The sequence below is a fragment of the Athene cunicularia genome (assembly GCF_003259725.1).
Source record: "Athene cunicularia isolate RWA chromosome 8 unlocalized genomic scaffold, athCun1 chr8_part1, whole genome shotgun sequence".
Classification (NCBI taxonomy): Eukaryota; Metazoa; Chordata; class Aves; order Strigiformes; family Strigidae; genus Athene; species Athene cunicularia.
Window position 1 is genome coordinate 21,264,921 of NW_020799109.1, and position 15,080 is coordinate 21,280,000.

A 15,080-nucleotide genomic window follows, 5' to 3' on the forward strand; every position below is an offset into this window, starting at 1 on the left:
GACATAAGTTGGTTTTACTTTATGTGCTCTCAGCAGCAGGCATTAAGAATTAAAGTGAAATCTGAAATAATCTTGCTTCCCTCAAGATTCAAAATCCACAAAGATGTCTCTAGACTGGAAGCGTAACTTCAAATTCAGACATTTTCAGTGCAGATGGCTACAAGCAAACTAGCTCATTTATGGACTCCACAGTTTACCTTGGCCTCAGACAATTATTGACTGCTGGTCAACAGAGTAATGCCCAGAACTCTCCACTGACTCTCCACAAGACCTAAGATTTTTAAAGGAGCCTTTCCTCCTGTTTGATAAGCACTCGGGACCAGGAGCAGGGCGAGGGCCCAGGAGAGCCCGATCATGCAGCCCGTGTGCCTCCGCTGGTAGAGGGCCTGGTACACGCTGGGCAGCTTGGTGATGAGCACGTACCTGTTGAAGGCCACCAGCAGGTGAGAGGCCAGGGAGACGGTGAGGCCGAGGCCGAGGAGCCCCCCTCGGAGCAGCCGGTACTCCGCCGAGCGAAGGGAGGAGGAGTTGGGAGGCAGCAGCCCCAGCACGGCCTCCTGGGGCATCCACAGGGCGCACACGCTGAGGTCTGCAGCGCAGCCGTTCACAATGAAGGCATTGCTGGTTGTCTGCAGCTTCTTGAAGGAGAAGACCAAGTAGATGACCATCACATTGGATAAGGTCCCTGAGATGGCTAAGACGGCATAGAGCAGCGACAGGAAGATGCGGGTCCCGGAGGAGTCCTCCCAGAGCAGCAGCAGCGGCGAGGTAGCACTCCAGGAAGAGGCGTTGGGCATCTCGCTGAATGCAGCTCAGTTTTGACTTCTCCTTGTAAATCCCATCCTTGCCTGGGCCAGATCCCGCTGCAGGAGGTGTCCCCCACCAAGCACAAGCTGAGAGACTCCAAGCAGGTTTCAGTCATGCAAGCTGCAAGGTCCAGAAAACGCAGTTAGCAGTGTCCAAGGCAGGTAGGTGGCAAGAGATCCCACAGATTGTAGTGAGTGAAGGTAGGTCCATAGGGAGCAGATGGCTGTTAGCAGACCAGAGCACGACTGAAGATTCTGTAGCTGTGAAAATGCCAAAAGCAGCAGCACCTTGCAATCAGCAGCAGAAACGGCAGCAACCGATACAAAGCTTTGCAGTTTCTCCTGTGCCACAGTACGTACACTGTATATCATTCCAGGAAGATTCAGCCCTTCCACTCTTCATGAATTATTCAGCAGATTTTCAACTTGTTAAATCAAGAAGAAAAAAAAAAAAACCCAAACCCTATCATGCTCCAGAAATACTGCAACTACACAGTCTGACTCTGCCTTACCAGTTTCCTGGTTCTAACCCATTTACACAACTTTCATTTGCAGCAAGCTTTCAAACCAGTATCAGTCACTTCTGTCTGAAATACAATCCATTTACTGTAGAAATTCTTCTGCTAGATACTCACTTAAACTGATTTTTTTTCTGATCTTAAGAACACACTATGCTTCTGCAAGCTTAAAGTTAATTTTAGAACTGGTCTGTAATAACAATATACTTTCCAAATTAAATCTTCTGAACACAATAGATACACAGATCCTTGGTAAGACGGTACTTCTTATTTGAGGAAGCTGGTTCTCAATCTAAATATTCTACATTTCATCATAAAACTCAGTCTTTCTCACCCCACAGGAAATCCTGCATTGCCAGCCTGCTGGAGGTGAACACTGGTGTCAGTAATCCACAGATAAAACAGAATCAGTGTAGCATTTGAAACGGTCTCAGACCAAAATTAATGCAAAGGACAAGTTCCCGCAGAAGTGAATGACAGGTTCTGAGGTGCACTACAAGCTGGTTGAAGAGTAGGGCTTAACAGTCCCTTCCCAAATGGAGAAGAGTTAGTAGTGGGATTCTCCCAGGAACCCTACAGTGCTTTATTCAAATAGGGACAAAATGTTAACTGTTCTTACCCTGGATGAGTTTTAATAAACTGAGTAAAAGATCTTACATTTCCTCTCAAAAGCTTTCAGAAAAAAGAGTGCTGATTAATTTTGTGGTGAGTTTGAGAAAAGCTGCCTTTTACAGGTTGGTTTTATGTAGGCTAAAGTAGTAATCTCATAAAGTGTGATCTGTATAGTGACCACAAGTATCCTTATGAGGTGTTTTCATATACTGTTAAACTCACTATGCTAACAAATGACAATATCAACATAATCTATCAGGAGGCAATTATTACAATATACATTCTTTAAAACAAGGTAATTTGTGTGGGTTAACGGATTATTTTGTTGCAATATAGCACATTTTTATTTGACGAAAAGGCTTATGTTTGCAACTGACAGGACTATTGATCCAAATGTGGATTTGTTACAAACACGAAGATGTTCTTTTTTAATTAATTAGATTGCTCATGTGCTTAAGGTTAAAGACATACCTGAGTGATTTACTTGATCAGGCCCTTAATTATCATATTTTTTGCCTGCTGCACTTTACAGTGTAGATCTAATCAAGTGTCAAACCTTTTGAGGCCTTTCATTGTTTAGCTGTCAGTAGAGAACAGTTATTATAGAAACTAAAATCCTCCTCTTTCTGCAGTACTGTAATTGAAAAATATTCTCTAACTCTCTAACAAGAAATACCTCCCTAACCAAAAAGCTTCATAAAGCATATTTTAAAGAGATGATTAACAGTTTCATAAGGCACACTCACAGGGCTAGTAGAGACCTCTAGACTTACTTAATCCATCCTTACATGTTTATCAAACCTCTTTTTAAAATCTTACGTGCTACAGCTTGTTCTCCCATAACAAGATACATTTATATATGAAGCCACAGAAATGTTGAAGTTCAAGGATAAGTGAACACCAGATATGAAACAAATTTCAGGGTATTTATTAAAAGGGCTCTAAAGACCTCCCTGACCTGTCACTGTCCCGAGATTTGTTCACGTTAAGAAGTGGATTGTTACAGAATACTGAGTATATTTAATATTCATTTTTAAGAACAAAAAATATGTTGCACATTAGCTGGCATTTACATATTTCATATAATAAATCAATAGAAGTCTAGAAAAAGGCTAAGGGAGATGTTGGTTCCTGTGTACCAGAAACTTTTTAATTGGCTGTTCTCCCTTTATATTTACTCGACACATCCAAATCACCATCCATTAGTTATCTGAATGCAGTGGCAGAAGCCTCTTATTTGGGCAACTTCCAAAGCATCCGTCCTATTCCTGGCTTTGCCATTCCTTTAGAGTGGCTGCGTAACAGTTACATACTGTCCACATCGTCTATTGCAGTACAAACTTACCTGACAGGAATATTAAGCTCTGTGCATAAATAATCATGCAACACAACAAAATTGCTGAAAATCAGCAGCAGAGTTAAACAATGTTAGAACCATTTGTGATGCGTTTTTAATTGAGGGATAAAAAGCTAAATAAAAGCATCATCTTTTAGGTTCTTATGGACAAAGACTCTGCTGTTAGAGTGAGACTAGGAAACCTGTTGTACATGCAAAAAACCCAAGGTATATTACACCTCTAATAGGGGTACTTGTCCAGGACAAAAAAAGTTTCCCCAATTCAGACAGCTTTTAAATTACAGTATTTTGAAATACAACTTTTACATCTTAATATCAACATGATGATTAAATACTCGATGTTATACAAAGCAAATACAAGGTTAGATCAGTTATAAGATAGCTATCATACTAATGTCTTTTTGCAATGTCATCTTATTTATACATATATTACATCCTTTAAAAGAAAGAAGATGACTTTGAAGAGCTACTCTTTAATTAGAGATCTAATCGTAGTGGTTTACATCAAAAGATCTAAGTAAGAAAAGCCAAGAAACATGGAAGCTGGCTGATAAAGGCATTTTATTATCAATTAGCTGTATGTATATATATATATCTACATTTCAAAATTAAACAATATTTTAAGGAAAACTTTATAACAAAGTACATGACAAAATTATTTATAAGAGGTAGAATTACCTTACCATTAATCTATAATTCATATACAGTATATTGTATATATATATATGCACACACATATGCTACTTTGTGTGTGTATATGTTACATATACACAATTGTGAAAAAAGTACAGTATTGCATGTAGATTTTATTCAGTGATTTATATAGCTGTTCTCAGTATTGCTTAACACTTTCAGTACAACTTTCCATAGCAATTTGTCACCTTATCGTTTTAAAAATTAATGCGGTACTTTATTTTAACTTCAGTTGTAAAGCAAATGCGGGGCATTCACAGATCAGGAATAAAGACTGACAATTCAATCAAGTTTTTATTTTCAGGTTTCTGTAGATAATGGAAAAACTCATAGGTAACAAATCTGGTTTTGTTTTCTAAATTAGTGGCAAATCAAGTCCTCACTGCTGCTTATACTTCTTTTGCTTACTATGCACTTGTGGAGTTCTGAATGTGATCTCTACTAATTCACTGTAACACCACTTCATTCTAAGTCTTATTCCTCATCACTATGTTAAAGAGCATCTTTACTGACAAATATATTCTGGAATACAGGAGGTTATGTTAGCTGTACGTTAACAATAGTTTTCAAATTAAAGGTTTATGAACTGTCCAATTTAGAAATGAAAATTTAATATACTTCCAATGTGCTTTGCTAATGAAACTGTACACAAACTCCCAAATGTAGGTTAAAAACATGTAAGTTTGCAGCACTGCCAAATTCATTCTACATGTACATTCTTACCAACTTCTTTGGTCTTCCTTCATTTCTGCAGTATATATCACATAGCAAAATTTAACATTCTACATTGAAAAGAAAAAAGTTAAAACATTCCTTTAAGACATTGAAAGAAAGCGTTAATTGTAAAATTGAATCATCAGATACCTCTATCTTTGCAGTGGAAGATGTAAGTTACATTACATCTCAACAAATATTTTCCCTTTAATTTTTTTTTCCTAGTGTTTCCTTATGGAACATTAGCAGCTGAAAGTGGAAAGCAGACTATGTATCAAGTGCTTTCAGTTGATAGTGTAATAACTAGTCTCTCACTAGTTAGACTTCCCATTAAGTTACCAGAAGACCAATTAGTGAAAAAGTAATTACATTAGGCTTTAAGCAAGAAGATGGACCCATAAACCAAGAAAACATCTTGTTCTTAAAAAAAATTTTCATATCTTTGATAAGCATGTAAAAATTCTTTAAAATACACAGTTTTGTAGCAAAGTGAACTCTAAATTAAAATATATTCTAATTTTTACATAATTTTTATAGTTTACCAAAATATTCTCTTAATACATATTTTAACACTGTACACAAGTTAATAAATGTCTTAATGAAACTCATTAGAAATATATTCAAGCTGTCTCAACATTAAAAATTTAAATCTGTATATAACATGGGGTAATAATTTCCATAAATTCGTTATCAGTGCATCTGCAGTAGTCATTAACAACAAATTTCTGCCCGCCAAGTTTTCTCTTGGTGTTAAGGTTTTAATATATTGAAGATTCCTCCTCGGAGCGAGCAGCTTCCTTCCTTAAATTCTTCTTCTCCATGAAGGTCTTCAATTTAAGAGCTCAACAGGTTTCACCAAAGCAGCAAGGCTTTAGTACTGAACATACTCAGACTGAAGGGACTGTATAGAGAAGAAAAACTGATTAGAACTCACTGGGGAGATTGTATATAATATGCATTTTGCACTTAAGGAGTAGAGGAAGGACAGGAAGGAGAAAAATAAACAGTTGGAGGGTGAGCAGAATCTCTGCATAGGTAAAGATCAATAAAATAGAAGAAACTCAAAAACTGGATACAGTAAAGTTCATCAACTTCCCTGTATCTACACTTAACTTTTCCAAATCAAATTCTAAAGATTCTTAAAAAAAAGTGTTACAAGTCCTTCAAAACACCACCTTAAAACAATAGCATAAAAATGTGTTGGGAAAGCATATGATTGCAGTTACTGTAATTGTTTCTGTTTATCCTGAATGAGAATCAAAGTGCTATAGCATACTTTGCATGCTGATTTGGGTAATCACATAGGAAACGTATACTGTGTAGCTAATTACTGAGAAACTACACACAAAGCAGCAGAATTTTGCACATGAATACATTTATCTACAATTACTAAAACCAGATGAAAATGAAGCACAGCAAATGGTTCATTTGGATTAGCAAGCAGTCTAATTAAGAGAAAAGCTTAACCTGGTCTACTGTATTTATTTACATTTCTGGTTCTACTGAAGTCTGTCAGTTTAGATAGCATCCAAACATTTTATTACCTCCTGTACAGTTGTGTTCAGAAAGTCATTCTTATAGATAAAAAGTCTTGAGAGAACTTTTCACAGTACTAGTATGATTACAAATAGCAAATAAAAACCCCAAACTGTATTTTAAAATGGCATCACGTCATTGGAATTAGAGAGGACTACTGGAGAACAACATGGATCCCAAGAATGCTCAGAACCTTGGAGTCTTCCGTTTTCCCACTACTCCTACCTTGTCACTACAGAAATGCTCTTTGCAATCCACAATGAAACCTATTAGTAGAAGTGCACAATAGATAGATATAAACCTTTAGACCCCTAACTAATATCACAAAAACACTTTTCTTCTGTATCTTAAGTCTTAGTGTATAATTCCAAAGTTGTCTTTTTAATTCATTTTCACATCTTGAAGATCTGAGACCATCTGGATATTGTTTCCTAGGTTTTTTGAAAAAGAAGTGCTGTCAGCATATAAAGATTTGGATATCACTGACTAAAAAGGGTCTGGTTTTAGTACTGGATGGATTCAATGCTGAAGGGTATCATTTAATAGAAAATACCATAAAACTAAACAGATGTAACAAGTAATAGAAAATACCATAAAACTAAACAGATGTAACAAGTATTATAGGCTCAGAATCACCATGGAATACACAATCAGAAGCTTATTTTTCCCCATTCCATTCTCTAATAATCATTCTGGATTATTAGCTTTGGTGAGGGCTTTTGTCAAGCTATTTACTACATCTGTAAGAGGCAGAAGGAACAGCCCTTCATTAATGAGGACTTGAAATTTCTGCTCTCTCCATGATTCCCACAGCTTTCTCATTTTCAGATGTGTATTTTAACAATCAGAAAGACGGTTACATTTAATTAGAGCAGTGTTTGAAATGGATCCTTCAAAACTATTCCAAGTAGAACTGATTAACAAACATTAAAAAAATGCATGTACAGTAATGGATTACTTTAGGCTTGGACACATGAAAGATGACCAGAAAACACTATACTTTTGGTGATCTTGGGAACAGCTAGTGTTAGTTGACAAAGAACTATGAAGAGCAGCCCTTTATGTAGCAGACAGTAATTCTACATCATAATTTAATTAAACAAACAAGAAAATAATAAATTAAAAATTCTCAAGTTTAAACTAATATTCTTAAAATTGTTAGGAATCCAAGTTACAAAAATATGGAAAAAATTAATGACATACATATATTAACACTGCAGAGATTGCTTGGAAATAAGATTGCATGTTTTTTAATTTTGAGTAGGCAGGGTTTATTTTATTTATTTTCAAATTGAGAAATATGTTTTTCAGTGTGTTCCCATCACCACCATAGCTCTACTTCACATAGCAGTGATTTCTTCCCAATGTTTTAAGCCTTTTCTGAATACAGGGAAGAATTAAATCTAAGCAGCATTTTTTCCAGATTAAGATTAATTGACATGACTTCCAGTAAAATTCCCCATTACTAAAAACATGGTGATAGCAGTAACAATGGAGCTGTGGTAAAGTATATAGCTGGGGAGAGTTGTGTTTTTGTTTTTGTTTTTTCTTTTGCAGTTAAGTAATTTGTGCTCTTAAATCTCTCCACATTGTCCAGAGAGATTGACTGTAATATTTCAAGGCCTGTAATTGTGAATTTTCCCCCTCCCTTTTTAAAAAAAAAAACAACTTTGGAGAAGTTTTCTATTTTAAAATTTACATTCCTACATCCTGTTTGCAGTGACTCAAAGTATGGCCTGTGATTCTGAAAGCTTTATCAAAACCAAAAATCCCCAATCCACCTTTACAAGTCATATGCTGGTGTTTAACAAAAACTTATTTAAAATAGAGGTAAAAATAGAAGGAAAAAACCAAAGAAAATTGACTGCTGAATTGCAGTGCTGAGAGTATAAAATCAGTTAATTGAGTAGAATTCTCAATGTGTACTCCTACAGCGGTCCCATGCAGTGTCAAGCTTGGCATTTTATACCCAAGTATCAGACATTTAAACAAAGAACCAAGAATTAGGTAACTTCACTACAGTTAATGATATCTAATGAAGTTCATGCTGAAGCAAGTGCTTAGATCACTATCATTTTTCTTCTTCAATAGGAGGCACAGAAAGCCTCCTGGAAGAGAAAATAAGCCACAGGTCCATCTAGGCACTAGACCTGTATCCTCATGCATTCAGCTTCAAGACAAAGTCCGCTGCAAGTTAACTTTTAAGAGGGAACAACCCCATATCATTTAGGGCTATTTGTTAGGACTTGAACATGCACTTTTTCCAGATAATTGCAAAAAATAATTTAAGTTTTTTGAATTGTGCATCAGCTCTCCCAAAACATTGTTGCAACAGGAGTGTTGCAGCAGGTAAGAATTACTGTGAATACACAAGACCCACTAAAATAAATCAGGCTAAATTTTAGAAAATGCATACACACTTGAAGTGATCCTTTGCTGACGTTAAAGATCAGTAAGGTGCACTAGTGTTTGTCTGTTTGCAAAGGCTGTCCTATATTCATTAATGGTAAGCTCTTACTAAGAAAAACTATTCTAGAAGGATAAAGATCATGTATATGAATTTTAAAATACTGCTACACTTCTCAATTTTTTGAAATTTTTCCATCTTGCCAGTTTCCATGACAGCTATAGAAGCAAAAGGTGACTCATCCTAAGACTACCCAGCTATATACTCTTCAATAAAAATACATTTTCAAGAGTGATATTTGGATTTATAACTATTGTAAGAACAAAGTAAAAATCTTGCTGTGGTATCTTAAACGTGATTATACCTGATAAGAGTATTTCTGCAGATTATAATTGTGAGAGATTCTGTTTAATCAAAACATGAAATATTTTATTTGCAGATTTTACATATTGATTCTATTTGGCTGGAATGACAAGTTGTCTATTCTGTGAAGATCAAGCTTTTCTTCTAGCTCATCAGCACACAACAGCATTAACACGGTGAAAAGGAAGTGGATTATAAGATTACAGTGATGAAGCACAAAAACCATTAGGGAAAAATATATAGCTGACAATAACAGGAAGTCATAGTCATGGCTGCTTTTTGTTCGTTTTAAATGGAATGTGTAGTATTAGTAATTGTTTTTTAAATGTTTCATTACAAAACAGAAAAAAAAAAAAAAAGACTACTGAATAACTTTCTCTTCCATACTGGGGGAAAAAAAAAAAGTATTTGCATTGCATAAAAATGAAATGCCCAATTTCCCCACTAGTGAGATTAAAGAACATTAATTAGAACTGAAAATTTACTTTTGTAACCATCTTAAAATGCTCCTGCACCACTCATGTTACTAGTTAACAAACTTAGAAAGATAAATAAGATTGATAAGATGATTTTCTAAAATAGAGTACCTATGGAATTACAGATGGTTAGCCTGATACCTAAACTTGGATAAGTAAGATTTTGCTAATAAAAAGAAGAGGAATATATTTCATATCATTCAAAACTTCTTTGATGAGGTAAGTTAAATGAATGAACATAACCACCCGTATATGTAATAGACTTCTGTCTATCACTACCTCATGCGATGTGCTCCAGTTAGAAAAGTGCAATGTAATACACTTACTGCAACAAGACAAGTTTGGCTGTCAAGACTTCTGAGTAATTTCAGCATCTAAAGCCGTGAAGTGGAAATCATTAAGCAGAATGTTTTTAACATTAAGCATCTGTTTTTAACAGAATTCTGCCAAAACTAGTATTAATGCTACTTGATTCTACTCCATATTTTGCTCATGAGCTTAAGACCACTGATGAATATCACCAAAATAGCTGGATGTCAGTGGTTGAAGTGGTAAGACAATACAATCTTCCTTGGTTGGTTAACTGGTCCCATTAAGAAGAGGGGAAGGAAAAAAAAAAAAAAAAAGATGCTTTTCCACAGAGTTCCACATAAAAAAACCCCAGGGAATGCAGGACATTGGACTAAAATACAAGTCAGCATCTTGGATGACAAGAACTCTTTTTTTTTTCCTCCCCCTGAACTCCCAAGGCACTACAGTTAAAGGAGCTAACACAAGCTAGGGATTTACAAGCAGTACAGCACTAAGTAGCAGCTTTCTGGACCTGAAAGATGAATGTCAAGAGATTTAAACACTTTCCAAAAGGATCTTTGTGCCAACTTAGCTTATCAAAAGACAATCAAGTTGAGATGACTAGCATGAAATATCTTCCTGACAAGAAAATAAGGCAATAAAGGACTATAATGGTGACATAATGAAGAGATACAGCAAGTTTCAGATTAAAAGTAAAATGGTTTTAAGCATGACTGTATTCAACCAGTGGGACTAATTATCAAGAAGAATTATATTGTCTTCAAAGTAAAACACCATCAAGACAGATCTGTATTAGCCAGTAAGTCAGAGGCTCGCTATCAGACAGTAAGCACTCGGAGATTAAGTGATCAAATAATCTACTCGTTTTAAGCACTGTGACATCACAGTAACTGCATTCAACTCTGTCAACTGTGCATAAACCAGGTAAGATTTTAGTGCACTCCATTGTGATTGTGACAGATGCACAGGGCCATACTGTATATTTAGAAGCACATACAACATTCAGGACATGTTTGAAAAATGTCCTCCAAGCAGGGAAGCAGTTTCATCATTGTTGAAATACAATTACTTTACAGATAAGACAGAAACTTGTATTTTGCTACACAGACTTTGCATAGCATGAGTCTTCCTAAGAAATGCTGCTTGTCATATCACAATACATAAAATCCTTTTTCTCTCACCTCACTCTTTCAGAGAAGACTGGATATAGCATCTCATTTAAAGATCTTGCTATATTTTACTGTGTATAACCTCTACTTCTCATCAGCAAATGATACAAAGCCAAGAACTGTTCAAAGGTTACACCTGTACATCCTTCCATGCATTACTAAGTCCTTAAGATAAATAGAAGATTAAAAATGTTCTTAGAAGAAATATGCATTCTAGAAAGCTGTTTCTTCAAAAATTTTTCCAGTTCAATCTAAAAATTTAGACTATGTCTAACATATTTCATTTAAATCACCATTTTAAGTCATGTAATAGTTTTATTGCAAATGAACAATTAATTCTCCTCTTTACCAAGAGGCACACAGCTATAGTCCCTCTCTGATGTCAAAATGGCTGTTCACCTGTTCATGAATTGCTCTTTTTCTTAAATTAAGCAGTAATCAACATTCTTTGCTTTTGTCCCTTTTCCTAAGTCATCCTTACTTAAGAAGGAAATGTGTGCTACAATACTAGAAGAGACATTGTTACACTGTAAAGCCAATCCTCTTCCCACATATATTTGGGGAATTTCTGTGTCAGTTCCATTATGTTGAACCTTGAAGGTTTATGAGATTAAATAAAAACATAGTGCTAACCTAAAGTTTTGTAAATATCTAGCCATAAATAAGAAACAGAGCACCACAATTAATTAATTTCTTAGCTTATTCTTATGGAACAAGTCCACTAATTTTGCTTGCACTGTTAAAATTATTTTTTGTAGCATAAGGGTATGGAAACCACCTTTTTCAAAGAAGATGACAGTTCTTAGTTGTTAAGATGTTACATTTTCATTCAACCTTTTAAACCGTTTGAGAAAATGCACTTATTATTTCTGTAGTGGTTTATATTATCATTTGGTACTCTTGTAACTTCTGGCCTATTGTGAACAATGTCAACTTATTTTCATGAGGGAGTCACATTGCAGATATAAGGCATTCTCCTCCCTACGGTTCTGCATGTAGGTTTACATATTTATGGATCATATGAGCTGTAACTAGAATATGGAAAAAACCTCTTAAGAATTGCTGCTGGTAGTAATACAGAAGATACTGTATGAAAAGAATGGGAATGGGTTGACCTTCCAAACAATTGCTATTCAAATACATTAAATACAAGACAACACTAAAGGTGAAAATAATAAAAAAAAAAAATCCTGACACTTTGCCACATAGTTATTCAGATGAGTGATTGCTCTCTACTGCTGTTGGTGTATTATACTCAACTAGAGCCTCTGTCAGTCCTGAGGACCTAAATTCTGTGTTGGATAAAAGACTGGGAATACCTAAAAAGGCTGACTTTCCAGAACCATCAGAATTAATGAACAAATGAAAGACTCATGCATGTGTCTCAAAACAAAGATCCTCTGCTTGCTTTACAGCTTTTCACCTCTCATCTCTATGCCTGAAGGAATTAAACATGTTTTTTTTCTTTTTTTACTTAAACTAAAACTGTTCTCCTGTTCTAGAACTGGTTTAACCATAAAAAACTGAGAATGTTTTTATATCCAACTTGAGAAGAATCTCAGTTATATAGAGTTTACCTCAGTCCCACATAGGAGGTAAAAACCACAGCCAAATTAAGGAGGTAAAACAACTTCAAAAAACTGAAAGGATGGGGAAATACTAAAGAATTCCTTTGCAAATAAGTTTAAAAGTAAAGTTTAAACTCAAATTTAAACTCAGTGCAGAACACTCAGTGATCCTAAGATCATGCAACATTAACATTTCTTTCCAGATAAGTTATAGTAAATAAGAAGCTAAATGTACTTTCAAACAAGGAGTCTTAAAGCATCAAGCATTTTAAAGAGTTTCTATAGATCAAGCACATTCTAGCACAGTAACTACTCCTTTTCCAGTGGAAGTATCCACTGAATTTAAGAGAATACACAATCAAGTTCCCTCAACTAACTTAATTTTCAATGTACTTCATATACTAGTTAGGTTTCAGTCACCCATGCAATTTAATTCCACAATGGAACAACGAGAATTTATTTCATACTGTCATCTGTCCTCAGAAAGTGCAATTTATACTCCCAAGCTATAAACATGTGGCTTCTGAACTGTAAGTGGTGCCACATCCTAGCTGTTAGCAAGAGGGTAGATCCCCCACTTCTTCAGGAAAAAAGTGAGCACAACACATAAATGGTATTTTTGGCTGACATCTTAGTTATGTGCAATGTGTGTATTAGCTGTTTTAAGACAGGGGACTCGCCACACTCAAAAACAGTAGCAGGTATAACACTAAAATTTTCCTTAACACTGAAATAATTTATCAGTGTTGTGAAAACAGAAAAGAAAGGTGTAATATTCTGAAGTTAATTTTATGTGAAGGTAATTTTTATTTCCAGCAGCTAAAAAAAAATAAATTGGAAGTGTCAGTACTACTAAACAGAGTTTGAAATATCTTGCTCTAAAATACTTTTCACATTTGGTGTTAGAAAAGGTCTAGGTTTCAAATGAGCCCTGTTGTTAAGAATGTTGTACCTTCCATTTAGTATGAGGGATACAAAGGCTTAATCTGTTGCTGCATGAAGATTAAGATACATAACAAACTTATAAACTATGTTATAGATAATTTGAAATAAAAAAAAAGTTAAGGGTAAGAAAGTCCATAAAAAAGAGATATAAGAAAGAGGTATCAGAAAAAAGCATTAGTTTAAGTTCAGGAGTGATTTATTTTCATGAACCCTCCATGATCTAGATGCTTATAAGAGATGGAAAAAAAGCAGCTGAAATGATAATTACTTAAAAAGGTAACAGACAAAGGTGCTGTCCAGAAACATTAAAGAAGTCAGAGAACTATGCTGGCTTAAGATTTTTTTGTGACAGCTTTTCTTGCAGAAGCAAGGAAGATAAGCATTGGTCAGATGCCTGAATATGCTGTTGTGACTATGAACTTACAGGAATTGATTGACTCTGGTATCGTGCTGGAGGAGTTGTAAGGTCCATAAAGGAAGGCTGATGCGTACTCATCTGTCACGGCGCTATGAAAACTGGTTTGGCTGCTCAGGTTGTTGCCGCTACTGCTGTTTCTGTTGTATAAGTTGTTGTTCAGTTCATGGTTATTTCTGTGAGGCAGCTGCAAGCTGCCATTCAAGTGGCTGGAGATATGGCTTACAGAAAAACCTGTCCTAGAGTACGATGATGTCATTTTGCTCTCATCATCATCTGAAGCGGCATACAGGTTCCCTAGAGAACTGGCTAGTCTGGAGTTTATGGAAAAGCTGAATGGAAAACACATGTGGGGAAAAAAAAATATACACAATGTATGTACAGATATATACAAAAAAGTAACAGACAATTCAGAAGACATTAGGTGAATAACATAGACCATTCTGAATTATTTTGTGTTTGCACACAGGTTCATCTTCTAGCTCTCAAATGATGAAAACCAGAATTCTGTCAGGAGTTCCCAAACTTTGTTTATTCAAGTACTATCACAGCCAGATTTCACCTCTGTCAAACCATATGCACATGCAGGAGATTGTGTTAAAAGGTTTAGGCAGTGGCTGATCTACATAGAAGTACTCTGTGTACAGGTAACAGTTTAAGAACTCCTCTTCTATTTCTTAAAATTAATAACATGATACAAGTCTTCAAGTAACCAAGAAGTAATATGATGAAATTTGAGAAAAAAAATAGGGTGTCCTGAAATAGCTCTTTAAGTTATTTTCTTCAAGTAAATATTTGAGCACAGATGTTATTAAAAATGCATCAATCACTCTAAATTTCATTTAATATCTATAATTACTTAGTATAATAGTAACAATGAAATTAAAGAGCAATAAATCAAGGGTTCATAAAAACCATATTAGTTACCACTCCATATATTCTTCTGAGATGAATAGTACCTGGATTTGTGGGAATACCTGCAAAACTTTTATAAACTTGGGTAAGTAAAAGCCTGAGCAACATAATACTGGTTTTGACTTGATATAATGCCACCAAAACTCTCATACCAGTAGTATAGGTTTTGGGTTTTGTTTGTTTTTTTTAATCTGCAGGCAACTATGGTTTGACTAGTGGAACAGCAAATCACTTTGTAAATAAATTTAAGCCTTGTAACACCCAAGAACAGAAA

General features: G+C 35.2%; 2 protein-coding genes across 2 annotated transcripts in view; both read right to left on the minus strand.

Moving 5' to 3' along the window:
* Nucleotides 1–212: 212 nt before the first annotated feature.
* Nucleotides 213–1,542, minus strand: GPR88 (G protein-coupled receptor 88). Its single transcript, XM_026853965.1, has one exon. The coding sequence runs from the start codon at nucleotides 795–797 to the stop codon at nucleotides 213–215; it is 585 nt and encodes a 194-aa protein (XP_026709766.1). The 5' UTR covers nucleotides 798–1,542.
* A 2,297-nt stretch (nucleotides 1,543–3,839) lies between these two features.
* CDC14A (cell division cycle 14A) overlaps nucleotides 3,840–15,080 on the minus strand; it is a 65,129-nt gene continuing 53,888 nt past the window's right edge. The window contains 3 exon segments of the mRNA XM_026853548.1: nucleotides 3,840–5,601; nucleotides 13,901–13,961; nucleotides 13,963–14,223. Of these exon segments, the coding sequence (XP_026709349.1) occupies nucleotides 5,572–5,601; nucleotides 13,901–13,961; nucleotides 13,963–14,223 (352 nt within the window). The 3' untranslated portion in view covers nucleotides 3,840–5,571.

What these genes read in the sequence shown, in the direction of transcription:
- GPR88 (XM_026853965.1), bottom strand. Translation starts at nt 797, where the DNA reads ATGCCCAACGCCTCTTCCTGGAGTGCTACCTCGCCGCTGCTGCTGCTC.